The sequence below is a fragment of the Tyto alba genome, unplaced genomic scaffold (assembly GCF_018691265.1).
Source record: "Tyto alba isolate M040663 unplaced genomic scaffold, T.alba_DEE_v4.0 Super-Scaffold_6, whole genome shotgun sequence".
Lineage (NCBI taxonomy): Eukaryota > Metazoa > Chordata > Aves > Strigiformes > Tytonidae > Tyto > Tyto alba.
This window is the reverse complement of record NW_024881327.1, coordinates 54380065-54405673: the sequence shown is the minus strand read 5'-3', so window position 1 is coordinate 54405673 and position 25609 is coordinate 54380065. Positions and strand designations below refer to the sequence as shown.

The 25609-nt window shown below is 55.7% G+C and overlaps 1 protein-coding gene across 1 annotated transcript; it reads left to right on the top strand.

Moving 5' to 3' along the window:
- Window positions 1-7604: 7604 nt before the first annotated feature.
- On the top strand, window positions 7605-10464 carry SPR (sepiapterin reductase). Its single transcript, XM_033007076.2, has 3 exons — window positions 7605-7977; window positions 8693-8983; window positions 9164-10464. The coding sequence occupies exons 1-3, from the start codon at window positions 7641-7643 to the stop codon at window positions 9352-9354; spliced, it is 819 nt and encodes a 272-aa protein (XP_032862967.2). The 5' UTR covers window positions 7605-7640; the 3' UTR covers window positions 9355-10464.
- Window positions 10465-25609: the final 15145 nt, after the last annotated feature.

Sequence of the window (25609 nt, the reverse complement as noted above, 5' to 3'; positions counted from 1 at the left end):
AGCATTTGCTTCGTCCTCCCGGGTCCCTTGAAGCCAGCCAAGGAGAGGCACACGGTATTTCTAAAGCAGCAAGAACGCTGCGGGTGCTGACTCAGCACACAAGTCAGCCGCTCCTGTTTGCTCTGGGTGTGCAGCAGCTCGGCTTCCTTCTTAAAGGCTGACCTTTAGCACCCTCCGCTTCAATCCCAAAGGAATAAATAAACCTCTGATGCCCGGAGAGGTGCCTGCATTTCGTTTAGTCCCCCTCCCTCAGCCGCTTTCCTCATTTTTGCCAGGCGGTGCCAACTGAAAGCACCCCCCGTGCGCCCGTGAAATGCAGTCTTGCCCTTTGCAGCGCGGAGAGCTCGGGGCTCAGCTGCGCTTTGGCGGGGAGAAGGGGAAAGGGCTGCGGCTGGGATGGAGAGGCAGAGGAAGCCAGGAGCCACGGGGAGCCGGGCTGGCTGCTCCTGCTTGTGTGGAGGGGTGGGAGAAGCGCTGTCAGCAGCTGCCGCTTGTGAAAAGGGCCACAGCTCCCTCTGCACTGGTTGCCACCATCCCACACACTTTGATGCCACCCACGGCAGCGGCAGCAGCCGGCCTGGCTTGCCAGGGACTCGGTACGATGATTCTGCCGTGGTCGTGCAGCTCTCGGGCAGGTGCCCTCGCGTAGACCTGGCTCGGCATGGTTTTATTGCCCCCGGGTGCATTCATCTGCACGTATCGGTAACCGCAAAATAATCCAGGCTTCCACAACATATTTACAGAGGATAAATCCACATTTTCCAACCACTAGGCTCTACACTTAAAATCCTGTTCTGCTTTACATTTCAGGACTGAAATAAATCTTTAAGCCTCTTTGATATTATCACACTGTTCCCCAAATCCCTGCTTGGGACGTACCTTGATGCTTCTAATCATGACTCTTGTTCTCTCATGCATTTTGTTATACCTATACCTTTTTTCCTGAATACAGGAAATTAATAGCTCGGACAGACTGAAACAGTGGTGAGATGGACTTCAGCCACAGAGTTCTAGCGTTCAACCTTCATGGAGGACTTTTCAAATCTGAGTTTCTGGTTTAATTAAATACAGAGATGGGGATCTCTGGTGGCAATGCTGGGGTGAAGATCTTTTGGCAAGCTGTATTGGGATTTCTAAAGTCCTGTCAATACCCGCATGGCACGGCACAGCTTCATCTAGACAGGATTTGAAGACCAAAGAGATGGATCCCCATCTGAGGTTCGGAGCTGCTCCTTAGCTCTGAACTGTTTAGCTGAATCTGGGAAGCTGGCAGGGAGCAGCTCAGTGAAGGAAAGGGCTGGATTCCCCGCCTTTGTTTAGAAGCAGAAGGACAACCACATTCCCCCTTAAGTGGTGCATGATATATTTCTATTCCACGTACGTCAGGAAGCGGTTCGCACCGTTGCAAGCGCTGAGCTCTGCTCCCTGCTGCAGCTTGGGGCTGCATGGCTCACCCATGGCAGCAGCAGAAGGGATCATCATTTACGAGGAGGAGGAAGACCTCTACCTCCTAGCCTGTAAGGAGGGGAGATCTCCTCTCTGCACACTCCCCCTCTCATCACAGATAGCTGCAGGAGTGAGGTTCCTGCTGTGCCGCTCAGTCCATCCTCATTATTCTTGCTGTCGTGAAACCCAGCCAGATAGCAGCCCGGCTGTGTGGACCAAGGGATCTGCTGGAATCCAAGGCATCTTGTCCTCAGGAGGTGACACAATTAGCTGCTGAACATGATGAGATCCCACAGCTGGGGTGGCCTTTGGGTTACTAAAACAACAAGCAGAGCTCAGGAGCGAAACCGCAGCCCTCCCTTCAGGAGCCCATGGGTAGTCATGGCAGTGATGACTACAGCCAGGGCCACCTTGTATGACTTTGAGCCCTGCCCTTCTTGGGTGGTAACGCCGGGCAGAAATACCCAGGGCTCTTCCTGAAAGCTATTGTTAACAGTCCTTTGCAGAAGGAATTTAGCGCTTCCTCTCCAACAGGCATGAGCCTTGGCAGTGTTATGGCAGCTGCGGCTCAGGAGTACCAGCTCCGTAGTGTTCCCACCACCCCTGCAGTGCGTGGGGCGGGTTTTCCCCCCTGGAACCCTTCCTGCTTTCCCCTGGATTTGTGGGAGCCCTGTTTTACCTGTCAGAAGGTGCCGAGAGCATTGCAAACACACGCGCGTGGCAGCCCAGTGCCAACATGATCCATACAGCAACAACAAAGCAGCTTGGGTGGCTTCTCCAGATAAATCCAATAGCTACAATCTGAAATGATGGATAATTTGGACAATTCTAATAATGCACCAGTAGATACTTAAAATCAGCACCGCCAAGAGAAGTTTTACTCCCCTGGCACTTCTCTGCTGGCTTGCACCAGTGACTCTCCCCCTCCCAGCCTTGCGCTGCCCAGGAGCGAAGCCCCCAGCCCCCTCGCTGTCCCCACCGGTGTCCCCCAGGCTCAGGGGTTGCCCACAACTCCCTTCAGATTTTAAATGCCACTGACACCTAATGCTGGTTCTCCCCACAGCAGCCTGAGCTGCAAGGGAAACTCTAACGCTGATGGGTGAAGAGCTGGGGGGGCGGTTCATGGTGTGCATGATTTTCTGACAGCCGCTCTTCTGGACCTAGCTTCATCTTCCTCCAGGTTTGTGAAGGTGAAGAGGTGCCTGCACCGTGTTGTCCCGTCACAGGAAAATGCCACGGGGTCTGGCCACATCACCAGCAGCAAATCTCTAAGGGGACTAGGATGGTGCTGAGGGCCCGATGTCCCCACTGTCCACAGGGTGGGAGGGAAGTGGAGCATCTTCCCTCTTTTAGGAGAATGACTGTTGCTCTCGCTGGTTCTGGCACATCGCAGCTCATCCTCCCAACCAACGTCCTGGAAAGAGCTCAAACCCTCCTGCTGCCGGAGCGTGGTCCTGGCATGCAGGCTGAGCCCCGTCTGGGTCAGCCTGCTCATCCCCCAACACCTCCATGCTCACAGGGATGAGGTGATGCTCGTATTCCTCAGGGGAAAATCCTCCCTGGACCGGCTCTGCCAGTCACACGTGGCTTCTCCTCACATTCTCCCGATGCTGCTCAGGCAAAGCCTTTCACTAACTAGGGCAGGTGTCCCTGGACTATAGTCACATCCATCCAACAGGTCACCTTCAAGGTCTTTCCCAGCTCTATCACCTTCCCAGCCCACCTTACATCACTTCTGAAAACCCCATGACGGCCTTTCTACAAGGTACAGCCCTTCCCACTCTTCCTTATTCCATGCATTAGATGCTTTTATACTTTATTTCTTGATGCACTATTCAAATCCCTAGCCAACAGCAACCATTTATGTTTTGAAACATATTCTCTTGAGAGAGCTCCAGAGCCGTCTGAACAAAACGCACTGGTTCCTAGCAATTATGCTAAAATTGTATTCCACTCCATGCCCTTTTCCAATATTAATTTAATTTTTGCAGTCCTCCTCTGCTCCCATAGCAGCTGCTATTTCTGGAGTCTTTCTTCCATGGGGAAACTTTCTCTCTGTGAACCGTCCCTGCAGTCCTATGCCTGGTTTTGGATGGTGGATGAGGAGAGGAACGAGCAAGTTGGAAAAAACACAGATATAAAGAGACAGCCAGGAAAATATCAGAAGAAAAAAAGAAAAAAAAAAAATGCCAGGGCAGTATCTGTATCCTTTACTAGATTTAGCCCTTAGTCCAGAGCTCCTGATGCTGAGTTCCCTACCCTTCCTGCTCTGGCAGCAGCATTTCCAGAGTGCTTGGAGGAAGGATAAGAAAAGTGCTGCTCCCGTCTTGCCTCTGAAGACATAAAATATGAGACTTCAGCAGGCCCTGAAACTGCTGAGCGATGCTCAGGATGGAGCGTTCTCCAAGAAATGTGAAATAGCCACTATCAGCATGATTGTAAAAAATTAAAATCCAGAGGAAGAAGCAAGCTGCTGCCAGGGGAGCCAGAGAGCATCTGGTGTGCGAGCACAGAAACACCAGGGAATGAAGTTTCAGCTCTGTAAATATGCAAGAAGAGCTCCCAACATCACGCCCACCCTCACCAAGCTGCTTACGGAGGGTCTCCACCGTGCACGGTGTCCCTTGGGTGACAGGGGAACACATCTTGGATACAGTCTTAGCAATTTGGGTCATAAATCAGATTTTGCTAACAGGACAGAATCTTCTTGTTTTATTATTATTATTATTATTATTATTATTATTATTATTATTATTATTATTATTATTATTATTATTATTATTATTATTATTTCCTTCTTCTTGTGTTTCCAGCACGTGGCACGTCACCCCCCATTATTATTATTATTTCCTTCTTCTTGTGTTTCCAGCACGTGGCACGTCACCCCCCAGGTCGCCCACCTGAGGTCAGGAGACGCCCTTTTGTGGCATAAAGTGCCATTCGGCTAATTCTCAAAATGACTGACTTAAAAAGCAACTCAGGGAATGAAAAGAGAGCTGATCTGAGGGGGATATTTCATAGTTCTCATAGGTTACAAAAATTTCTTTCCCTATTGTATCAACCGGTCTTTACAGCATGAAAGTGTATTAACTTTGTTAATACATATATTAGCTCACATCACACACTGTAATGGGGTCAGGTGGTGGAATTTTACTTTGGTATTGTTCATGCCCACGTAAAACAAACTAAAGGACAGCCTGGCCCTGGAAATAAGGACTTTGCTTCTTGGAAGCTCAGAGCTGTCCCTGAAGTCTAAAGGATACCCCGGGTGTGTCAGCCAAGGTGAGGACAGCATCCCAGCCCCCCCGGCACACCTTTGGAACCCTCCCAGCATCGCCTGGCGTCAGAGATGAGTAATTCCAGCAAGACTGACTCCAGGGACATCTGGATCAATAGACAAGCAGCCCGAATGCTGCAGAACCAGATTCATTTTACAAAGTTTTAATGTGATTAATAATTAGTTGGGGGGGGGGGGGGGGGGGGGGGGGGGGAGGGAGGAGGAGACTGTTAGTGATTAGCCAAATCGTGTTGTACCTGAACGCTGGAAGGGTATAAGGACCCGGTGTAAAACCACGTCGGGGTGCCCCAATTTGGCTGGGACACCTCATGTCGCAGTATGAATAAATATTTGCTCTCGTAGTCCGTGTCCCAGCCTCTCTCCGTGGTCAGCTCAGGCCAGCTGTGAATTTTTGTAACACCTGTCAGGTGGGGTTTGCTCTCCCGGGATGGGGAATGCCGACGTCCTTCTGCTCCCTCTGCCCCCAGCATATCTCCCCCCCGCAGCAGCGGGACCCGGCCGTACAAAATTATTTGATTTACACCAGGGTGCAAGTTCCCCATCAGCGACAGGGGTGAGATTTTGCTGCAAGGCCAGGAAAATAGGTGAGTGCAGCAGCTAAAGAAATGATGCTGTTGGCACTGGTGGAGCAGAGGATGAAGTCACAGATAACAAGTCCACCCGCCCAAGGTCAGGGCAGACACCCACACCAGCAATCGGGCCGCGGTAAGGGATGTGTCTGAGCCAGAACAGCAAACCCAGCAGCAGCACTTCCCCGAGGAGCGGGCGGCGAGACTAAAAATCATGAGTTTGGGTTTTTGTTTTTTTTTTTTTTTTTTTTTGTTCTAGAAGCAGCTGTAGCTGTCAGGGCTGGAGCCCATCGGGAGGTGAGGTGGTGTCGCAGGCGAAAAGCAGCGCCGTGAGCACGGGGGAATCGTTCTGCCGGGGCTGCAACGACAGGGAGACACATCCCACCCTTCCCGATTCGCCTGATTTTGCACACTGCAAGGTGCATCCTTGGCAGCCCGTTTACAAAAAAGCACGAAGGAGAGAATCAGACATCAGGAGGCATCTTACGCATTTAGAATTTCTCTGCAGCGCTGCCCTGCAGTTCCAGCTCTGGGGTAGTGTGCTCACCAGTTCCCTCCGCCTGATTTTTTTTATTTTTAGCGAATATTAGCACAAGCAACTTCTGTCAGATAAAAGGAAAAAAAAAAAACATTTCCCAGACCCTCGCTCCTACTCCTCCACCCTTCAGCGTAGCCCGGTGAGGGGTCAGATGGAAGAAATGTTCTGCTGGAAGGGACGGCCAGCAGAACGATGGCCATTTCCAGCTGGCCCAGCGCCGCGCGGCTCCGCGGGACGGGGTGCGGTGCCAGCCCGGGAACCGGGGCGAGAAGCGTGATGGACGCGGGAGAGCGGAGCTGCCAAAATGGGAAGGGGGAACTGGCAGTCACTGAAGCGAGTTCTGCCATCAAGAAGCTACTTGCGAAAAAAAAAAAACGCGTTTGCTGTCTTATTTTTTTTGCTGACGATCTTAATTTTGCCGCATGTGTAAGATTCGCTTTAGCAAAACAAATACCGCTCTTGGGTTTTTGCCACGCCATGAATTTTTAATGCTTTATTAGAACGCTGGAGGGTTTCGGGCGAGCCTGCGAGCGCTTGATAGAGTGAAACTCCACTTCGTTACCTGCTCGCGCGCCGCGGGGACCATCTGTCCTCGGGATTTAACAGCTGGGAAACCGATCCCAGCCGCCAGCTAATCCCGCACGGACCAGGAACCTCTGGCCAAAACCCGCTGCCAAAGCCGCCTGCACCGTCATGCGCAAAGATATTTATTTTTTGAAAAGGGGTTCAGGACCCTTTGGGATCAGGCAGAGCATGCGCTACCCCTAATAAACAGCCGGCACCGAAAATAACAACAAAACAAAACAAAAAAAAAAAGGTGGGTGAAGGGTTCGTTAGTGTGAGATGTGAGAGAAAAGGGGCAGCGGTGGCGGGCAGCGAAGGGCCAAGGCTGGGGAGGTGCAAGATGGGGGGATTTACACCCGCACTGGGAAAATATATATCGGAAAAAGGGTATTTAAAAAATGCATTTAAAATAAACGTATTTTAAAAAGAGATTTAAAAAATGTATTTAGAAAATGTATTTTAAAATGTATTTTAAAAATGTATTTTTAATGTATTAAAGAATGTGTTTTTAAAAAGTCTTTTTTAAAATGTATTTTTAAAATATATTAAGGAATGTATTTTTTAAAAGTACTTTTTAAAATGTATTTTAAAAATGTATTTAAAATGTATTTAAAATTTATTTTTAAATGTATTTTAAAAATATTTTTAAATGTATTTTTAAAGTGTATTAAAAATGTATTAAGGAATGTATTTTAAATATGGGGGGGGTTAAAGTATTTTAAAAATGAAAATGTTTTAAGAAATGTCTTTTAAAAAAATGTATTTAAAATACATTTAAAATGTATTTTTAAATGTATTTTAAACATTTATTTTAAAAATAGATTTAAAAGCGTGTTTTAAAATTGTATCAAAGAGTGTCCTTTAAAAATGTATTAAAAAATGTATTTTTAAAATTTATTTTGCATGTACTAAAAGCATGCGTTTTGATCATTTCTCTAAAAATGCATCCCAAAACGTATTTTCAAAATACGCTAAAGCACGTAGTTTAACAGCGCGTGGGCAGCCCCGCCTTGAAACGCGCCTCGAGCCGCGCGGCCCGCGGCCCCCCCGCCAATCCCCCGCGCTCCGCCCACCCGCGACCCGCCGCTCCCAACCGCCGGGGGGCGCTGCCGCTCCGTGGCCACGCCGGGCCGGGGCGGCCGGCGGTGACCAATCGGGAGCGGCCGTTCGCGCAGGCGGGTCACGTGGGGAGGGCGTTAGCCACGCCCTCCTCCCGGGGCCGGGGATGGAGCCCGGGCCGGGACCGGGGATGGAGCCGGGGACCGGGCGCTGGTCCGCGACCTCCTGCGTTCTGACCGGCGCCTCCCGGGGCTTCGGGCGCAGCCTGGCGCGGCTGCTGGCTCCGCTCCTGGGCGAGGGTTCGCTGCTGCTGCTGCTGGCGCGCTCGGCGGCGGCGCTGAGCGAGCTGGCGGCCGAGCTGCGGAGCGGTGGGCCGGGGCTGCGGGTGGAATACGTGGCCGCCGACCTGCGCTGCGGGGACGGGCAGCGCCGGGCGATCGCTGCCCTCCGGGAGCTCCTGCCCGCCGGCCCGCCCGGCCGCCTGCTCCTCATCAACAACGCCGGTAACAACCCCCCCCCTCCAACCCCGGGGCTCCACCGCGCTTCGGCCACCAGTAAATAACCCACCCCGGTCAAGAACCGGAGCGGGGATTTCACCCTGTCGGCATCGCGCTTCCATAAAGCCGTGAGCTCGGGGAGCCGCCGGGAACGGGGCGCTTTTGCTTCCCGCGAGTTTTCACCCCGTTCCTTGGGGGCGCAGGACCGGCTTGCCGCCTTCCCGCACCCTCTCACCGCTCTGCCTCCCCGCCTGCCAACCTCCAGAAAAAAAAAACCCTGGCCTTGCCTCGTGGGCGCTTCGCTGGCCACCTCCAACACCCGTTGGCTTTAGCGCCTTTTTTCACCCATTTATCGCTCTCCATAAGACCCCCTGTCGCAACGGGCAATAGGTGCGACAGACCTCAGGGTTCCTGATTCGGTTCCAAAAGAGGGACGTGCAGGAGAGCGCGTGGTGGCCCGTGGGGACGTTGTGCTTCAGGCCGGAGGTCGGGAGCGGTTTGTTTTGGCAGAGGATTGGCAGGGCAGCGTCCCGCGTCGCCGCTGTTGGTTCAGCGAGTGGCCCGAAAGCGATGAGCTCCTCGCCCTGCTAGAGGTTGTGCCGGCAAAACTCCTCGCTTTTGTCTATAAGAGAGCGTGGCGCGGGGAAGTGCAGCAGCAAAAAGGCTCTGCTGCGTCGCTGAACCCACCTTTAACGGCTCTCAACTCATTTCTCCTTCCCAGGCTCCCTGGGAGACGTCTCCAAATCCTTCCTCGACCTCACCGACCCGGATGAGGTCAACAGCTACTTTGCCTTCAACGTCACCTCGGCGCTGTGCCTCACCGCCAGCGCCCTGCAAGCCTTCGGGACGCGGCCCGGCGCCAGCAGGACGGTGGTGAACGTCTCCTCGCTCTGTGCCGTGAAGCCCTTCAAAAACTGGGCTCTGTACTGCAGCGGGAAGGCTTCCCGGGACATGATGTTCCAGGTGCTGGCGCTCGAGGAGCCGGGTGTCCGCGTGCTCAACTACGCCCCGGGTGAGGAGGGAAGCTCGTTAATTCCTATTCATTTTCTCCTGGCTTTGTGGATAAAAGATTCTGGCAGCTGAGCCAGGTTCAGAGGGAAAACGAGCCCCAGATTTTGCTTCCTGCTTATGTGATTTCTTCTTTTTTTTTTGTTGGTTTTTTTTTGGTTTTTTTTGGTTGCTCTTTCCCCAGGTCCTCTGGACACGGACATGCAGCTCTTAGCCCGGACTAAGACTGCAGACCCTGAGATGCGTCAATATTTCCAAAGCCTGCAGGAGAGCGGCCAGCTGATAGACTGCACCGTGTCAGCCCAGAAGCTGCTGAATCTCCTGGAGGAGGACACCTTCCCCTCCGGCGCCCACGTGGATTTCTACGATATCTGAGTTCCTCTCGCCTCCGCCTTTGCCCTCCTGCTTTGCTTTCTGCTGAGCCGCAGAGGTGCCTCCAAGCCTGTTTGGTGACTGTGTTTGAGTCCTGGGTGCTGTGCAGCTTCCAAGAGAAGACCTCTGGGCACCTTAGAAATATTCCTAGTGCCCCGATGGGCGTGGGGGGAAGTTCACTGAGCCCTCCGGGCGTCTGCCGGTGGGAGCGGGGGATTTCTCAGCTGCTGGGGGTGGGGGAGCAGAGATGGATTTTCTAAGGGAATGGCCGTGGAGGCTTAAAGCTCTTTTGTGCAGGAAGAGTGTGTGCCAGCCAAGAAGGTACCATGACACGTGAGGCCAGGTCAGGAAGCCACCCCAGAAGGTCTCAAAGAAGCCAAGAGTAGGGTTAGAACTGAGTGTCCCCGTGTCCGTCCCCTTCGCGCCGCAGGAGCTGTGTGCTCAGCACCTGAGCAAGTCACAAAAGGGCCAAAAAGCCATTCCCATGGCCGGAGGAGGTGGCTGTCACCCCAGAGCCCTCACTGTCCATCTCCTATGGCTTGTCCACACTTCCCTGCAGTTCTGGGATGAGCGCTGCGCGAGATCTGTGCGTTAAGGAGTGGAGCAAAGCCTGTCCCTGTGTTTTCTGCACAAAGACAATAAATTGCCGGGAGAGGGAGCTGGCCGTGGAGGAGGTGTGAATATTTGGGTGCCTGGCTGGGGTCACCAGCTCACATAAACCCGTGCACAAGCGCAGTGTGGGTTAGACCACATCTGAGACACAGTCCTCGGGTCATGCCATGCTCCTGTTTGCAGGTTCTGGGACCAAGCCTGAATCCAGGGCCTCAGCTCCTCCTGGGTTGTTTTCGTTATTTGTGGAGTTTTATCATTTTTTCATCAGGTTCCAGGAAGCACAGGCACTTACAGCTTGCTCTTCTACAAGGAGTGTTGATGCGGGAGAGCTGCTTTGAAGCACAGTGGCTTCCCCTGCGTGCCCTGCAAATGCCCAGTGTCCCTCTGTACTCAGTGACAGCAACCTTCCTGCAGTCCTCTATCTCAACCCTGTATTTTAAATTTTGTCCACCTGGATCTACAATCATTAAAAGTTTCGTGTCTGGGTCTTCTATATCTTTAGAAGTGGTTACATTTTTTGGGAGGGTGAGAGGAGAGAGCCTGAGTTGAGCACTGCCTTCATCCAACAAGGCATCAACATGCCCTCCTGGAGTCCTGTTCTTCCATCTCTGAGCCATTTCATTAACTCTGTGTTAACTTAATCTTGTCAAGGTCAAAAAAACCTCTCCAACTAGCTTGCTGCTTGGTTTCATCTTCCCTCTATGCCTGTGAAATTCATTATTAGCAAAACCCCCTCTGCTGCTCACTACACTGGCACCAGGGTGGTTTTTCTGGGGTTTGATGTGTGATGGCATTTAATGTGATCTGTGAAACCTGGAAACTAAAAATCCCTTTCACCTTCTGTATGTGTGAGCTTGTCCCATCCTCTCTTGGGCAGAAATCTTTTAGAATCTGGCACTCTGCAAAAAATAACCACAGTGCTCAGAGCTGGGGGCCCCAAGTCCTGCCCTTATGGGGTCACAGACCATGGGCTGGCCAGAGGCTGGGCTGAGGGTGGAAGAATCCCCCCCAGAAATGCTCAGGGAGCCCCAAATTGCAAGAGGAGGTGGCTGGGGGCTATTTGGTACCAGCTGGGTGGGAGATGCAGATGTGTTCTTCAGGGTAAGATGTTAAAAGCCAGGGTACCCATGGAGGAGGGTTATTTTTGAACTCTGCGTACTTGGTTGAGGTCTGACCACTCTCCAGTGGCTGGGGTTTTTTCAGCAACTCCGTGTGTCTTCTTGGAGCACCTGCATCAGGGATTGTGGTGTCACAGAGGTGCTGCCTGAAACCAGGCACTTTGCAACCCAAACCTCTCCCCCAAGAGAGGGTACGTAGGCAGGGAGTGCTGTCTTTGAACAGCGAGGTGCTGCTGTCCTGCCACACACAACGCTAATGAAATCATTAATGAAACACCGGATTTGATTCATAGCATGATTTGGGTTGGAAGGGACCTTAAAGCCTCCCCAGTGCCCCCCCCTGCCCCGGGCAGGGCCCCCTTCCCCCAGCCCAGGGTGTTCCCAGCCCCGTCCAACCTGGCCTTGAACCCTTCCAGGGAGGGGGCAGCCACAGCTGCTCTGGGCACCCTGGGCCAGCGCCTCACCCCCCGCACAGGGAACAATTTCTGCCTTATATATAACCTAAACCTACCCTTTTTCAGTTTAAACAATTGTCCTACCCCCACCCCCTCTCCTGTCCCCCCTTTAAGCCCTGGGAGGCCGCTCGAAGGGCTCCCCGGAGCCTTCTCTTCTCCAGGCTGAACCCCCCCAACTCTCTCAGCCCGGCCCCCCAGGGGAGCTGCTCCAGCCCCCCCAGCATCTTCGTGGCCTCCTCTGGCCCCGCTCGAACAGGTCCAGGTCTGTCTTGCGCTGGTACCTGGATCACTTTTTGCTCCCTTTTCCCTTGGTGCCCGGGGGCAGCCCACAAGCAGTGGGAGCAAAACTCAGCCGTGGTGTCCCTGTCCCTTCAACCAGGGAACTCGACATCTGCTCAGAGAGGAAACCTGTCGCAAACACCACACACATACCCAGTGCAAACGCAATGGCTGGGGTGACGTGCTGTGGCTCCTGCTGCTGAATTTTGCTGCTGAAGCAGCCACAGGCTCAAACTTCAAGGGAGTAAGTTTGTCTACAGTGAAGCCAGTTGTCACTTGCCTGTGCTCCAAGCTGTAACCTGGATCTTTTATTTTCAAGGTTTTCATCCCCTTGGACTCACTGCATGTGTGTTTAGGTGTTTGGTGTGGCTCTATAATCCCCAGGGATGCACTGAGTTTATCACTCTTGCTTCAGGGGCAGAGCTCTGCCCAGGGAGAAATGCCAGTGATGCTTTCAGGGCATCCCTTGGGTACCAGTATCCCCCGGGTACCAGCATCCCCCAGCCAGGGAGTGGACCCAGTTCCCGTGCCCCGTGGCTCCAGCCAACATCTGTGCACCCGTGGGTGCCGTGAGATGCAATGACAACACAGTATGAAATATTTTTCTTCCCTTTTCTAGCATTTTCTGTGACCAGCTGAGGGCGCATGGAGACCGGATAACAGACACCAGTCCGGTGGGTGAGACAGAATCCGTGCCTCGGGAACAGCAACGGGCAGTTTGGTGGGATGGAGCGGGATTCAAGATCAGGCTCCCCTCCTGCCTTTGCACCATCTCATCACAGGTCCCTGCAATTAATGAATTATTTTGTTTTTAATTAAGGCTCCATGTCCTGGAGCCATGAGACTATGGCAGCGGCTCAGACAAGGGGAAATGGAGTATTTAAAAAGAAGTTTTGAGCTCTCCTAACTTCAGAGGCAGGAGCTCACAGCTCACCTGACAAAGTGCATCCGATGGGGCTAACGTGCCCTAGGGGAGCCCCAAGATTTGGGCAGCGCTCTCCCATGGGCCAAGGATGAACCCTGCGGCTGAAGGGAGTCACCCCAAAAGGAGCCGTCACCTCCTCCATCCCAGACAGGCCCCACGGGGGTCAAATGGGGCTTGTGGTGCCCAAAATCCTGCCTAGCACAGGGTGTCCCCCCAAGCAGGTCTGCCCCCTCGCCAGCCTCCTGGCCAGACTGCCCTCCTACAGCAAAAGACTGCAGTTTATCCCTTTTTGCTGCTTTTTACCCCCACTTTTGCATTCTTTTTCTCTCTCTTTGCTTTTTCCTTCCCATCCCATCCCTGGAGCAAAGTGCTGGGGGTTGTGGCAGCCCCAGGAAGGGCTGTCCAGCCCCACTCTCCCAGTGTGTGGCTGCAAGGGTTCCCATGGGACATCCCGTTCCCCCACGTCTCCCCCTCCTTTTTCTGACCTCAAGAAAAAGCAATTTATTTGCTGCTGGGGGGCAAAGCAGCAGGACAGAGGTGCTGCCAGCGCTTGGCTTTTGCCAGCTGCATCGGTGGCTGTAACGGATGGATGTTGGTGAAGGTGTGATACCTCCTTGAGCTCTGGTAAAGAGGGGCAGACAGAGCAGGATCATGAACTGTGCAGACACCTCCCCATGTGAGACCCCTGTAAAGTGCTACTGAACCCCCCTGCGATGGCCTCGGTAGGAGATTGGGGCATGAAGGGAATTATAGAATCACAGACTGCTTTGGGCTGGAAGGGACCTTAAAGCCCCCCCAGTGCCACCCCCTGCCCCGGGCAGGGCCCCCTTCCCCCATCCCAGGGGGCTCCCAGCCCCGTCCAACCTGGCCTTGAACCCTTCCAGGGAGGGGGCAGCCACAGCTGCTCTGGGCACCGTGGGCCAGCACCTCACCAACTCCACAGTAAAGAATTTCTTCCTACTATCTAGTATAAATCTCCCCTCTTTCCTTTTAAAACTGTCCCCCCTCGTCCTACCCCCACCCCCTGACCCAGAGTCCCTCCCCCCCATTCCTGTCCCCCCTTTAAGCCCTGGGAGGCCGCTCGAAGGGCTCCCCGGAGCCTTCTCTTCTCCAGGCTGAACCCCCCCAACTCTCTCAGCCCGGCCCCCCAGGGGAGCTGCTCCAGCCCCCCCAGCATCTCCGTGGCCTCCTCTGGCCCCGCTCGAGCAGCTCCGTGTCCTTCTGCTGTTGGGGGCCCCCGAGCTGGCCCCAGCACTGCAGGGGGGTCTCCCCAGAGCGGAGCAGAGGGGGACAATCCCCTCCCTGGCCCTGCTGCCCCCCCTGCTCTGGCTGCAGCCCAGGGCACGGGTGGGTTCTGGGCTGCCAGCGCACGGTGCTGGGGTCACGGGCAGTTTTCCCCCCACTAACACCCCCAAGTCCCTCTCCTCGGGGCTGCTCTCCAGCCACTCCTCGAGGGCCCAGCCTGGGTTTGTGCTGGGGATTGCCTCCAGAAACATGTGTGCGATGCTTAGGGGTGACACCACTCGAGACACTGGCTCCAGGTCCCCAGGGGACTCTCCCCAGTCCCCTCCCCATTCCAGGGGAGACACTGTGCCCTTTGTGCCGGTGCTGAAACGCGGGGGCCGGGTTATGAAAGGAATCAAAGTCACTGCTGGGGTTTTGTTTCCACGTGTGTGAGCGGGTCCCCAGGACCGCGGCGAGGGCGAGCCTCCTAAATCCCCCCCAAAGCCTCCCAAATTAAAACCGGCTTGCACCCCACGACCTCCCAAATCTCAGCCATTGACCTGGGCTGCCCCCGACTCAGCGGGACGAGACACTGCAGCCAGGTCCCTCTGCCCCTTATTAAAGGTTTCTCAGCAGAGGGGTGAAGAAGACCTTTATTTTCCCGTTCGGTGGCCAGAAGTGCTGAGTACGAGCCTTTAGTCAGGACGCTGAGGCAAACAAGCAGCCGCCTCTGGCCACGAGGCCAAAGGTAAATGAGCTGCTCTTTCGGCAACGGTGCTCCCGGGGAGGGGGGAAAGGTCTGGTGGTGCCCACGCATCCCCCCCAGGGATCTCCACCCGGCGCGCAGAGCCCCCCGAGATGCCCACGGAGTCACCCGAGTTGTGTGCACGGCCTGGAGTTAATGGCAGGGGGAGCGCCTGGGATGGGGCGGGGGCGGACACTCGACCAACCATCCCGATGTCTCCCACCTCTCTGTGCCACGAGTCGGGAGCTTTGCAGGGTCTTCTTGGGGCCGTGGTGGGGATTCGGTGGACAGTCACCGAGCCCGAGAGGGTTAGAACAACAAACAGCTTTCTGCTGAGCTGGCACAGTTCTCACCGACACTTCTCCCCAAGACTGAACGCTTGCTCGCACGTCCTCCTCCCCGTAACTCTTCACACTCCTCACTCTCAGCCTGCTGACCTATTATTCTTCTCCCTTCTACACTGTCCCCTGGCTTTGGTGGCCTTAGTGTTAAGCAAGGAGAGGGACCAGCTCCAGGCTGGCCACGTCCCCCGGAGCAGCCACTTAATGTGTAACAAGGGACCCGTTGGTCCAGTAAGGAGAGTTGACAGATTAACCCAGTTTAGAGCCAAAGATCACTGGGTTTGCTGGTAAACTGTCCTGTTCCTGCGAGCTTCAAATGCCTTTAATGAGTTATTATTTAGTCCGCTATGGGATTTAATGGGGAGGACATTGCAGAAATGATCTGTGATTAATTAAACCATCTTTATCCAGTGCGGGCAGAGCAACTGGAGTCGCTGGGCTGGGCGCTAAGCTGGGACCAGGGCTGGATCCCCGACTCCAGCATCACTCCCAGCGCTGCCCAGCACCCACCGAATTCACCGGCGATCAAACCGGGCCCTGCAGACCAGCAGCCGCCTCCACCCTGGTGGGAAAGAGTTGGTGGAAATAGGGGGGTTTCCCTGGTTTTGTTATGCACCGCCCCAAAGCCAGATTTGGTCCCGTTTGCTGCTAGCCCACGTGGGATGCAGCTGGGAGCATTTCAAGCCTCCTTCCCCAAATATCAAGAGCCGAGCCGGCGGCAGGCTGTGGCTGAGCTGCTCCCGTGGCTCCCCTGGGATTCGGGGACACCAACCGGTCCCGACACCGGCTGCTCCCTGTCCCATTTCTTTTCAGCAAAGCCACCAGCTCAGATCAGCACGTCCATCCTCCTCCTCCACGGCCACGGCTGCAGCCCACCATCCTCCAGCCGGCCCCGAAACCCTCCCGTGGCGACGGCTCAGCCCTTCCCCAGTAATCCCAGCAGATCCTTGTCCTTCCCATCCGGATGCTGGGGGATCCCTAGCGCCAAAACGGGCGAACGAGCCACGCTGCGCCCATCACTCGCAGCACCCCATCCCGTGCGGGGATCCCCTGGGAAACCCGGAGTGTCTCCTCCCGTAGGGATCTCGCATCGCCCAGCCGCTGATGTGGCCGAGGCCGGGAGCCGCATTCACATTCCTGCCGCGAGCACACTTGTCAGCCGAGCTGTCAGCCGCTCCCGTAATAGGGCCACGGCGGTCACTCGTGTTGGGAGTAAACACAGCCGAATCTGAGAAAACAAGAGCAGAGCCGAGCCCGGGTGCTTCCAGCAAGGCTGCAAGATATCCGCGCGGCACCCGGCGAGGCTGGGGGGGGGGGGGATACCCAGCCTCCCCCCCTCCACACACACACACACGCCTCCCCGGCATCCCTCGCTGGTGAACCCCGAAAAGCCCCTGGGGAGGATGCTCGGCGGCGGTCCCCGGCATCACAGGGGTGCGGTCGGCTGCTCCCGGAAGGAAACACCGGGGACCTGGGATTAAAAAAAATTAGGTTGGGTGGTGGCATCGGAGCTGGCGCGCGGGATAGATGGGGACAGCCCTGGCCTGGAGCTGCTCGGGGATGCGAGGCGGTGGAGCTGCAGGTCGGTGATTTCTAGTAGAAACCCACCCCCAGGTTTGGCTGGAGGAAAAGCACCTTTTTCTTTCTTTTTTTTTTTTTTTTTTTTTCTCCTTAAAAAAAACCCAACAAAACCTTAAGAAAAAATGACATTTTGCACGTGCCGGAGCCTGCGGGACTCATTTAGAGAGAGGGTCCAGCCTCCTTGCCACCCTCCAGCCAGCATCCCCCCAGGGTGCCCTCCACCCCCGGGCACCTCCTGCCACCTCCAGCCGTGTCACTAGTGCCGGAGGGGACACCTCGGCTGGGTGGGATGGATCCAAACTCCGTGCTGGCCCCTGACGCGCAGCACAGGGGGGGTCAAGGGGGTGTTTGCGCGGGGGCCAGGGGGGCTCTCTGGGGTGGCAACGAGGAGGAGGAGCAGCTCTGTGAATAATTAGCATTGGCTTATTCCTCTTGAGCTATTCCTCCAACTCCTAAACCTTCCCCGCAACAAAGAGGCGGCCGGCCTGAAAAGCCGAGGATTTAGGACAAAAGAAGGGAGCGGGGCGGCCGAGGGCACGCTGCAGCTCCGGGGCCAGGCAGGGATGCCCGTCGCGGGGTGCCAAGCGCTCCATCCCTAACTCTTCAAATTCAGGGGATGCTTCTTCCCACCTCCTTCCAGCCCAGCAGCTTCCCAGTGCCCGGCGCAGTTTCTTCACATCTAGAAATCCTAAAAAGCTGAAAACACCGCGAAAATTTTTTTCCCAGCGGGGAGGGGAGCGGGCAGCTATTATTCTCATCCAAACCAAACCCAAAATGTTGGGGTCCAAAGGGTCTTGTTCCGCCTTTGAAATCTCCCGCGGCCTTTCTTCCCATTAAACCATCTCCCGGCTCAGCTCAGAAGTTTCTTCCCCACCCCCCCTCTTTTTTTTTTTTTTTTTTTTTTTAATTTAATAATAAAGCATCTCAGATCTCTGAGTTGCAACTCATCTCACACCTAAGTGAGATTGCGTTTTGCACAAGCCTTTCAGCTGTTTTCTCAATCTCTCCTCTGTCTCATTCTCAATTCAGGCAGTTGCTATAGGTATGTTTTAATCCCCAGCATGGTAGATTTTAATTAGTCTTTGTACAGATGGCCAATTAACATTCATTACTTTTGCCTTGAGCGATTAATTATGAGTTTGGATAGAATGGGAGATGGAGACAGAGGAAAGATGGGCAGGTGAATAAAAAAAGGGATTTTAATCAGAGTTTGGGATTTTTTTTTTTTTTTCTCTTCTTATTTATATATATACACACACACACGCAGAAAGAGGAGGGAAAAGCGGCAACATGGTGCGAGTTACGCTCCCGCTGAACCACTTCCAGTCCCGGAGCCACGGGGATGGGCTCCAACGGGGTCTCCGGCCGGCGATGCTGTGGGGCTGCAGTCCAGCCATCGCAGGGACGGGGAAACTGAGGCAGGGAGCGCTGGGGTGGCACCCAGCTGGGCTGGAAATCGGCACCCCGGGCTGGTTTTGGGTGCTCGGGCATCGTGGGTTTGGGGTTGTAACGGTGCTGGGGCGGTGGGGACAGCCGAGGGAGGGGTGTGCAGGATGGGGCCCGTCCTTCTCCCCGCGCAACACCCATTGACACGTCGCTAATTCTTCCTAATTGATTTTTCACGCTGGCGGGAGGGAGACGGTGACATCCAACAACAGAGCCCTGATGTCGCGGCTTTCTCCTTCATGAAAGGGGCCGGCAACCTCCCCCCCGGAGCCGACATACTTCTCCCCGGCCCGGGTAGCCATGGTGAGACGTTGCCCAAATCCTTTCACCGCCGTGCCGCTGGAGGCTGGCGATGCTCCGCGCCGCCCGTGCCAGCTCACAGCAGCTATTTCAGGCACGCAGGCAAGCCGGCAGGAAAAATTAAAATAGCAAAAGCCCCCCAGGGCCGTATCCTGCCCCGGTTCCTTGGCGGAGGGGCCGCACCCACGCTTCGTGCCGTCCCCGGCACACGCGAACCGGCAGCGGGTTCTGGATTCGGCGGTTCTGGGTTATTTTGGCGGCGAGCGAGGCGTGCGCGCGGCACGGCGCGGAGCGAGCAGGGGAAGCTGGCGGGAAGGTGGGGAAAGGCCTGATCCTGCTCGCTTCTGGGGAGCCTCCCTCGACGGCGGGCGGGCGGGGGAAAGGGGAGGAACGGCAGGATGCTGCGCGGCAGGATCCGTCCCGCGGGACTTGGAGGGCTCCTCACGGCGCCGCTGGCTGGGCTTTTACACCCGTTCTGCTGAAATCTGGGGATTTCTTTTTTAGCACGTTTTACATTTTGGCCCCAACCCTCTCGAGATTGGCACTTCTCTGCAGCACAACAACTTTTCTGAAATCAGCCGCTCAGGCGGTGGGGCGGGGGGGGTCTAGATCCTTCCCTGCGTGGCAGGGATGGAGCTGCTGGGCCTCATACCCGTGGCATGGCTGGTGGATGTGCCACCTGCACCCCAACGTGCTCCCGGGGTGGATGTGCCACCTGCACCCCAACGTGCTCCCTGGGTGGATGTGCCACCTGCACCCCAACGTGCTCCCGGGGTGGATGTGCCACCAGCATCCCAACATGCCCCCTGGGTGGATGTGCCACCTGCACCCCAACATGCCCCCTGGGTGGATGTGCCACCTGCACCCCAGCGTGGTCCCTGGGTGGATGTGCCACCTGCACCCCAACGTGCTCCCGGGGTGGATGTGCCACCGGCACCCCAACGTGTTCCCTGGGTGGATGTGCCACCTGCACCCCAACGTGTTCCCTGGGTGGATGTGCCACCTGCACCCCAACATGCCCCTGGGTGGATGTGCCACCTGCACCCCAACGTGCTCCCGGGGTGGATGTGCCACCTGCACCCCAACGTGCTCCCGGGGTGGATGTGCCACCTGCACCCCAACATGCCCCTGGGTGGATGTGCCACCTGCACCCCAACGTGCTCCCGGGGTGGATGTGCCACCGGCACCCCAACGTGTTCCCTGGGTGGATGTGCCACCTGCACCCCAACGTGTTCCCTGGGTGGATGTGCCACCTGCACCCCAACATGCCCCCTGGGTGGATGTGCCACCTGCACCCCAGCGTGGTCCCTGGGTGGATGTGCCACCTGCACCCCAACGTGCTCCCGGGGTGGATGTGCCACCGGCACCCCAACGTGTTCCCTGGGTGGATGTGCCACCTGCACCCCAACGTGTTCCCTGGGTGGATGTGCCACCTGCACCCCAACATGCCCCTGGGTGGATGTGCCACCTGCACCCCAACGTGCTCCCGGGGTGGATGTGCCACCTGCACCCCAACGTGCTCCCGGGGTGGATGTGCCACCAGCATCCCAACATGCCCCCTGGGTGGATGTGCCACCTGCACCCCAACATGCCCCCTGGGTGGATGTGCCACCTGCACCCCAGCGTGGTCCCTGGGTGGATGTGCCACCTGCACCCCAACGTGCTCCCGGGGTGGATGTGCCACCGGCACCCCAACGTGTTCCCTGGGTGGATGTGCCACCTGCACCCCAACGTGTTCCCTGGGTGGATGTGCCACCTGCACCCCAACATGCCCCTGGGTGGATGTGCCACCTGCACCCCAACGTGCTCCCGGGGTGGATGTGCCACCTGCACCCCAACGTGCTCCCGGGGTGGATGTGCCACCTGCACCCCAACATGCCCCTGGGTGGATGTGCCACCTGCACCCCAACATGCCCCCTGGGTGGATGTGCCACCTGCACCCCAGCGTGCTCCCGGGGTGGATGTGCCACCGGCATCCCAGCGTGGTCCCTGGGTGGGTGCCCACCCCAGGCAGCACAGGTGACTGAGCCCGTGGGGATTCACCCCCAACGATTCTTGAGCACTGGCTCAGCTCACCCCACGTGTATGCTGCTGAGAGCACACAGAGCTCCGGGGAACAGGCGGGTGCCCCCAAGCACCAAATCAGTGCTGGGCACCCATCGCCAAGCGATCCCCCCCCAACGCAAACGCCTCCATCTCCCCCCTCATGAGCTGGATCTGGCCTCTGCGACCTACGGGATGGAGCGCAGCCTCGGCCGGACCATCCCCACCTGCAGCCCCCCCTGATTTCACAGGTTTTTTTTTTTGCAGATAAAATAAAATGGGACGTACAGGAGCTGACGGTCCCCACTGCCTCGAAGGGCAACCGAAACCTCTCCCACCAGCTCAAGGATCCCTCTCCGGCGAGGAAAAGGAGGCCGGGAGTGCAGGCACCTCCGTACAGCCCCGTCCCCACCTGCAGAGCGGTGGCAGGGTATGGCCCTCTCTAAGTATACGCCATTGAAATGTGCACATTTCCTAAAAGCAATATGGAACAGCTAAATATACTGCTCACAAATCTGTTTACACTAATAATGGCTGGGAGCCTGCCATCCATATGACTGCAAGGAACCATTGATTCAACATAAATTAACTGAAAATTACTTGCGAGAGGGAGAAACTCACGGCATTTTATATTTAATTTTTTTTTCCCTTGTCTTTTTTTTTTTTATTTTTTTTTATTTTTTTCACCGCCAGGGAAGGGGGAAACACGGAGACATTGGCACCTCCGCTACCGACAGCCATGGCTGCGTTTGGCAGCAGCTCTGCTCTTTCCTCACCGGCCCCTCTCCCCATCCGCAGCGATGGGGATCGGGATACCCGGCGAGCCGGGATTTTCCATCCCAGCGCCGGGAACACGAGCTGCCGCCAGGACTAAATGAACACAATATTTACTCGTTTTTCCAAGAAACGCCAATGGAGATGGAAGGGTCTGAGTCATTATTTTGGCACGGGCAGATTGCTAACTTGTTTAAATTTTTAAAAAAAGGGGGGGGGGGGGGGGAAGAAAAAAAAAAAAAAAAAAAGAAGAAAAAAAACCCCACCAGAATTGGCAGCTCCTCGTGTATTAGTCGAAATGCTGCAGACTTGGCTCCCGCTCACCTCCGCAACATAATGTTAAATGGCATCAAGACAGTATATCAGTCATTTACATATGTTGCTTATAGACGCCAAACTTATTAACACAATAAAACTGCTGCTAAGAAGCTTTCCTGCCTATTTTTCTCCTGGAGAATGTCAGTGTTGGAAGCACCTAGCTGCCTCGTATGGAAACACCCGGGGTTGCCTTTCATATGGCACCCGGGAAAATAAATATATGAATCACCCAGGGTCCCCCTCCGACCACTTCCAAAACAAAGTGGGAGGAAGATTCATTGATTCAGAGCGTCGTGCATCGGAGGAGACCCCCAGCCCACCCAGCAGCACCCCGCCAGCCCCAGCATCCCCCCGAGGCATGCCGCCTCCCCGGCCGGGCACCCAGGCAGCACGGGCTGGCTTCACCCCACGACTGGCTTTAAAGCCCCCCAACTCCAAGGTGTCCCCAACTCCTTGCCCTCGCAACCTAGGTCTGGAAATGCTGGAAGGGGCACCCTGGCTGATTCATATATTTATTTTCCCGGGTGCCATATGAAAAGCAACCCCGGGTGTTTCCATACGAGGCGGCTAGGTGCTTCCAACACTGATGCTCTCCGCGCGGGAAAGGAGGCAGGAAAGCTTCTTAGCAGCAGTTTTATTGTGTTAATAAGTTTGGCGTCTATAAGCAACATATGCAAGCGGCTGATATACCGTCTTGATGCCATTTAATGGTATGTTGAGGAGGTGAGGGGGAGCCAAGTCTGCTGATCTCCCCGACTATAACGCTGCGTGGTCCCCGCGGGGTTTTGGGGGGACCCTCCCAGCAGCCAAGCGGGGATGGCACCTCTCCCCACCGCAGCACCGAAGCCATTTCACCTTTCCCCACCCCGCCACGGTGCAATCTCGCAGAGGATCTTGCTTTCTTTGCTCTCTGGGGCAGAGCCAGGGTGAGCCCAGGGAGGGGAATCTGATGTGGGGGGTCACGCTCTGGTGCCATCTGAGGGAACACCCAAACCCTCCCCGGGGGCTGGAGGCATAATTTCCTGTGTCAAAATTTCCTGAGCTCCCCTAGAAAGACATTTTTGCTGCAGTGCTGAGCCTGCCGTGCGTGGAAAAAGCATTTGTAAGGGTGACATCCTGTAGCCCTGGAGCGGTGGGATTTTAGCTGGGAGACCGATCTTCACCCCCAAAATCAGTGGGGAGGGCTGGCTGAACCCAAACACGGCAGCTGAGCTCTTCTGCGTGGAATAAACCCTCAAAACCATCCCCAGGAATCCCAGTGATGAAGCTCTTGGCCACGGCATCCTCAGGAGATTTAAAGAATGGGAGAATGGGTGAGGTACAGACGCGCTCCCGGCTGGGACACGGCGGTGCCACGCACCCACCGCCACTGCCACCCCAGGGGTGACAAACCAGGGTCAGCGTTTTGGGTTCGCTCCCCGTGGTGGTGGTGAGGGAGGGGCTGCATTGCACCCCTTGCTGTGGAGAAGGTCTCGGGGACCCCCGGCACCCCCCCACAGCTCTGCCACCCCTGATGCCGTACCCGCTGTCACCCCAGAGTGTCCCCAAGGAGGACCGTGTCCCGTGCCCGCGTGGCAGGTGATGCCACCCGCGGAGCCGTGCGTGCCTGCGGCACCAGCGCTGCTCTGACCAGTCGTGGCACGAGCAGGAGATGCAGATGCTGCCCCCAAAAAAAACCTGCATGTTTCAGTGCTGCTGCCCCAAAACTGCGTGTTTTGGCGCTGCTGCCCTCCACGGACCCCCGGTGTGGGTGAACCGGCCCATCGCCCCTCTCAGCCCGTGGGGAAAGGGGAGACACGGGGTCCCCAGGGTCAAGCACAAGGTCAGGGGAATGGTCCCCGAGTGCCCAACCTCTGCCCATCACGTTCAACTAATGACTTGCAACGACTTCCCCCCTCCAAAACCCCAGTCCTGTGGGACCACCTGGGTGAGCAGAAATGACCGGAGCAATCTCTGCCCCGGGTGCGGGCGCAGCCTCAGCGCCGGGACGGGCATGGCCACCAACGGCCGAGGGTGCCGCAGCTTTCTGAAAGGCTTTATCGGGGCTATGGGCACCTGCACGATCATCTCGAGGCGTTCCAAGGAGATGATCCTTTTGGGAGCTGAAGGTTTCAATGTCTACAAGGAGCTGGGTCCGAAATCCTGTTGGCTTTGCCAGCGCTGAGTTCCCGTTTCATGACACGTGGCTCCAACCACGGAAGCCACAGTTGTGTCCACACCAAATGGCCTTCAGGATCTTCCACATCAGAGTATGTTGGAAGCCCACCGGGACCCATCACACCAGAGCCCCCATCTGTGCAGGGTTTCTGTACCAACACAGCAGTCAGGCCGTGCCGGAGAGGTGAGGGTGGATGCAGCCCCCGTGGAAAAGCCAGTGTGACCTTTGGGTAGGTGGGTGAGGACCCAGCAGCATCTTTTCTTGCTGGATTGACCTCTTCCAGCCCACGGCTATGTGGTCTGGGTGGCTTCCCATTCCTGGGCTTGGTGGTGGGATCTTGTCTCAATATCAGCCTGGCTCCACAGACTAGTTATCTCCCATACATCCATGTCAACGTACGTATCTACCACCATCCCCACATTCCCATGTCACTTTCATCCATCCCTCCCTTCCTCCATCCATCCATCCATCCATCCATCCATCCATCCATCCATCCATCCATCCATCCATCCATCCATCCATCTATCCATCCCTCCCTTCATCCATCCCTCCCTCCCTCCATCCATCCACCCATCATCGATGGACCAGTTGACAAAACCACCTTAAAAAGGGGAGACCGAGAGGGGTGAGACAAATAACCTGCTGAAGCCCACTGGCTTGTGTAGACTCAGTTTATTCCCATCCACCATGTCCCTGAACCAAAAGAAATTAGAAAAAAAAAAAACAAAAACAAAAACAAATAAAACAAAAAAGCTGAAGAAGCAGGAGCGGGGGATCATCCTGGGACAGGCAGGCTCTGAATCTCCTTAGCCCCCCAACCCAAAACACAGCCCCATTCCTCCCTTCTTTGTTTCGGGGGCCACACTGGAAAGCTGAGGAGACGAAATCCGGGCAGGACAAGGAGCTGTGCCCATGGGAAGAGCAGGTGGGAGAGGTTAGGAGGAAATGATCCAGCACTTTGAAGTCTGGTCAACTTTTAACATCCCGGCAAGCTGCGCCCGTGGCCACGCTCCGAGGCCCGGGGCCTGATTTTCCACATTCTGCCCTTTGATGCTGGAAGCCGATGTGTTATAGATTAACGAGATGGGGAAAGGGGGACACGGACACACACACACACACACACACACACACACGCACCGCACCTGCCGGCAGCGTGCCGGATTCGGCCCCCGCCCGGCATCCCCGGAGCTGACCCTCTCCCCCCAACCCCAAAACCAGTTTTTGGTGCCTGTCCTGCCCCCTCCCTCCCTCTCCTTCCTTCCTCTTTCGTTTAGTCCTCGGGAAATCCTCGCTCGTGTATTTTAACAAGCGTCAGACCCCCGTTTTTCCCCACCAGCACCCCCCTGCCCAGCCCTGCCTGCCCGCCGCCGCTGCCGGCCACGTCCCTCCGCTGCGCTGGCACGCTCTGCGGCTCTTTCGTTAAAAAAGAAAATGTCTTTCTCCTCCACCCAGAGCTCCTCCTGGCCAGAAATCCAGCGGGAAGGCAGGCTGCTCCCGAATCACCTCCTCCCCGGGGTGCAGGGGCGAAAGTTATTCTCTTAATAAGCTGGGGACACCCGCCTGGGGGATCTGTGTTTTATTCCCGTGGGGGATAAAGATCCTGCTTATTTATCCTGGAGGTGGGAGCAGGCCTGGGAGCAGCAGGGGGGGAAAAATGTAAAGATAAATTTGTGTTTTTTTCACCCAGTTTTGGTGTAGCAGCTCCCGGGTTCCCAGTAAGCCCCAGCTCCCTTCAGAGCATCCAGGGAACCTTGACTGGACACCGAGCCGGGACTGAAAACCACCGGGGAGAATAGGTAACAAATAATAATAAATACGTCAGATAAAGGCTAATCATTTTCCAAGATTTAGCTCCCAAATCAAAGCAGGTTCCCCCCAAAAAAATGGTTCCTGAAGAGACGGGGTGCGGAGGGGGGATGCTGCCGCCGGGATTCCCGCG

Bases quoted from the DNA above. Each gene is read 5' to 3' on its own strand.
- SPR (XM_033007076.2), top strand. From the start codon at position 7,641: ATGGAGCCCGGGCCGGGACCGGGGATGGAGCCGGGGACCGGGCGCTGG. The intron at 7,978-8,692 runs GTAACAACCCCC...TCTCCTTCCCAG, and splicing joins GCTCCTCATCAACAACGCCG to GCTCCCTGGGAGACGTCTCC. The intron at 8,984-9,163 runs GTGAGGAGGGAA...CTCTTTCCCCAG, and splicing joins CGTGCTCAACTACGCCCCGG to GTCCTCTGGACACGGACATG.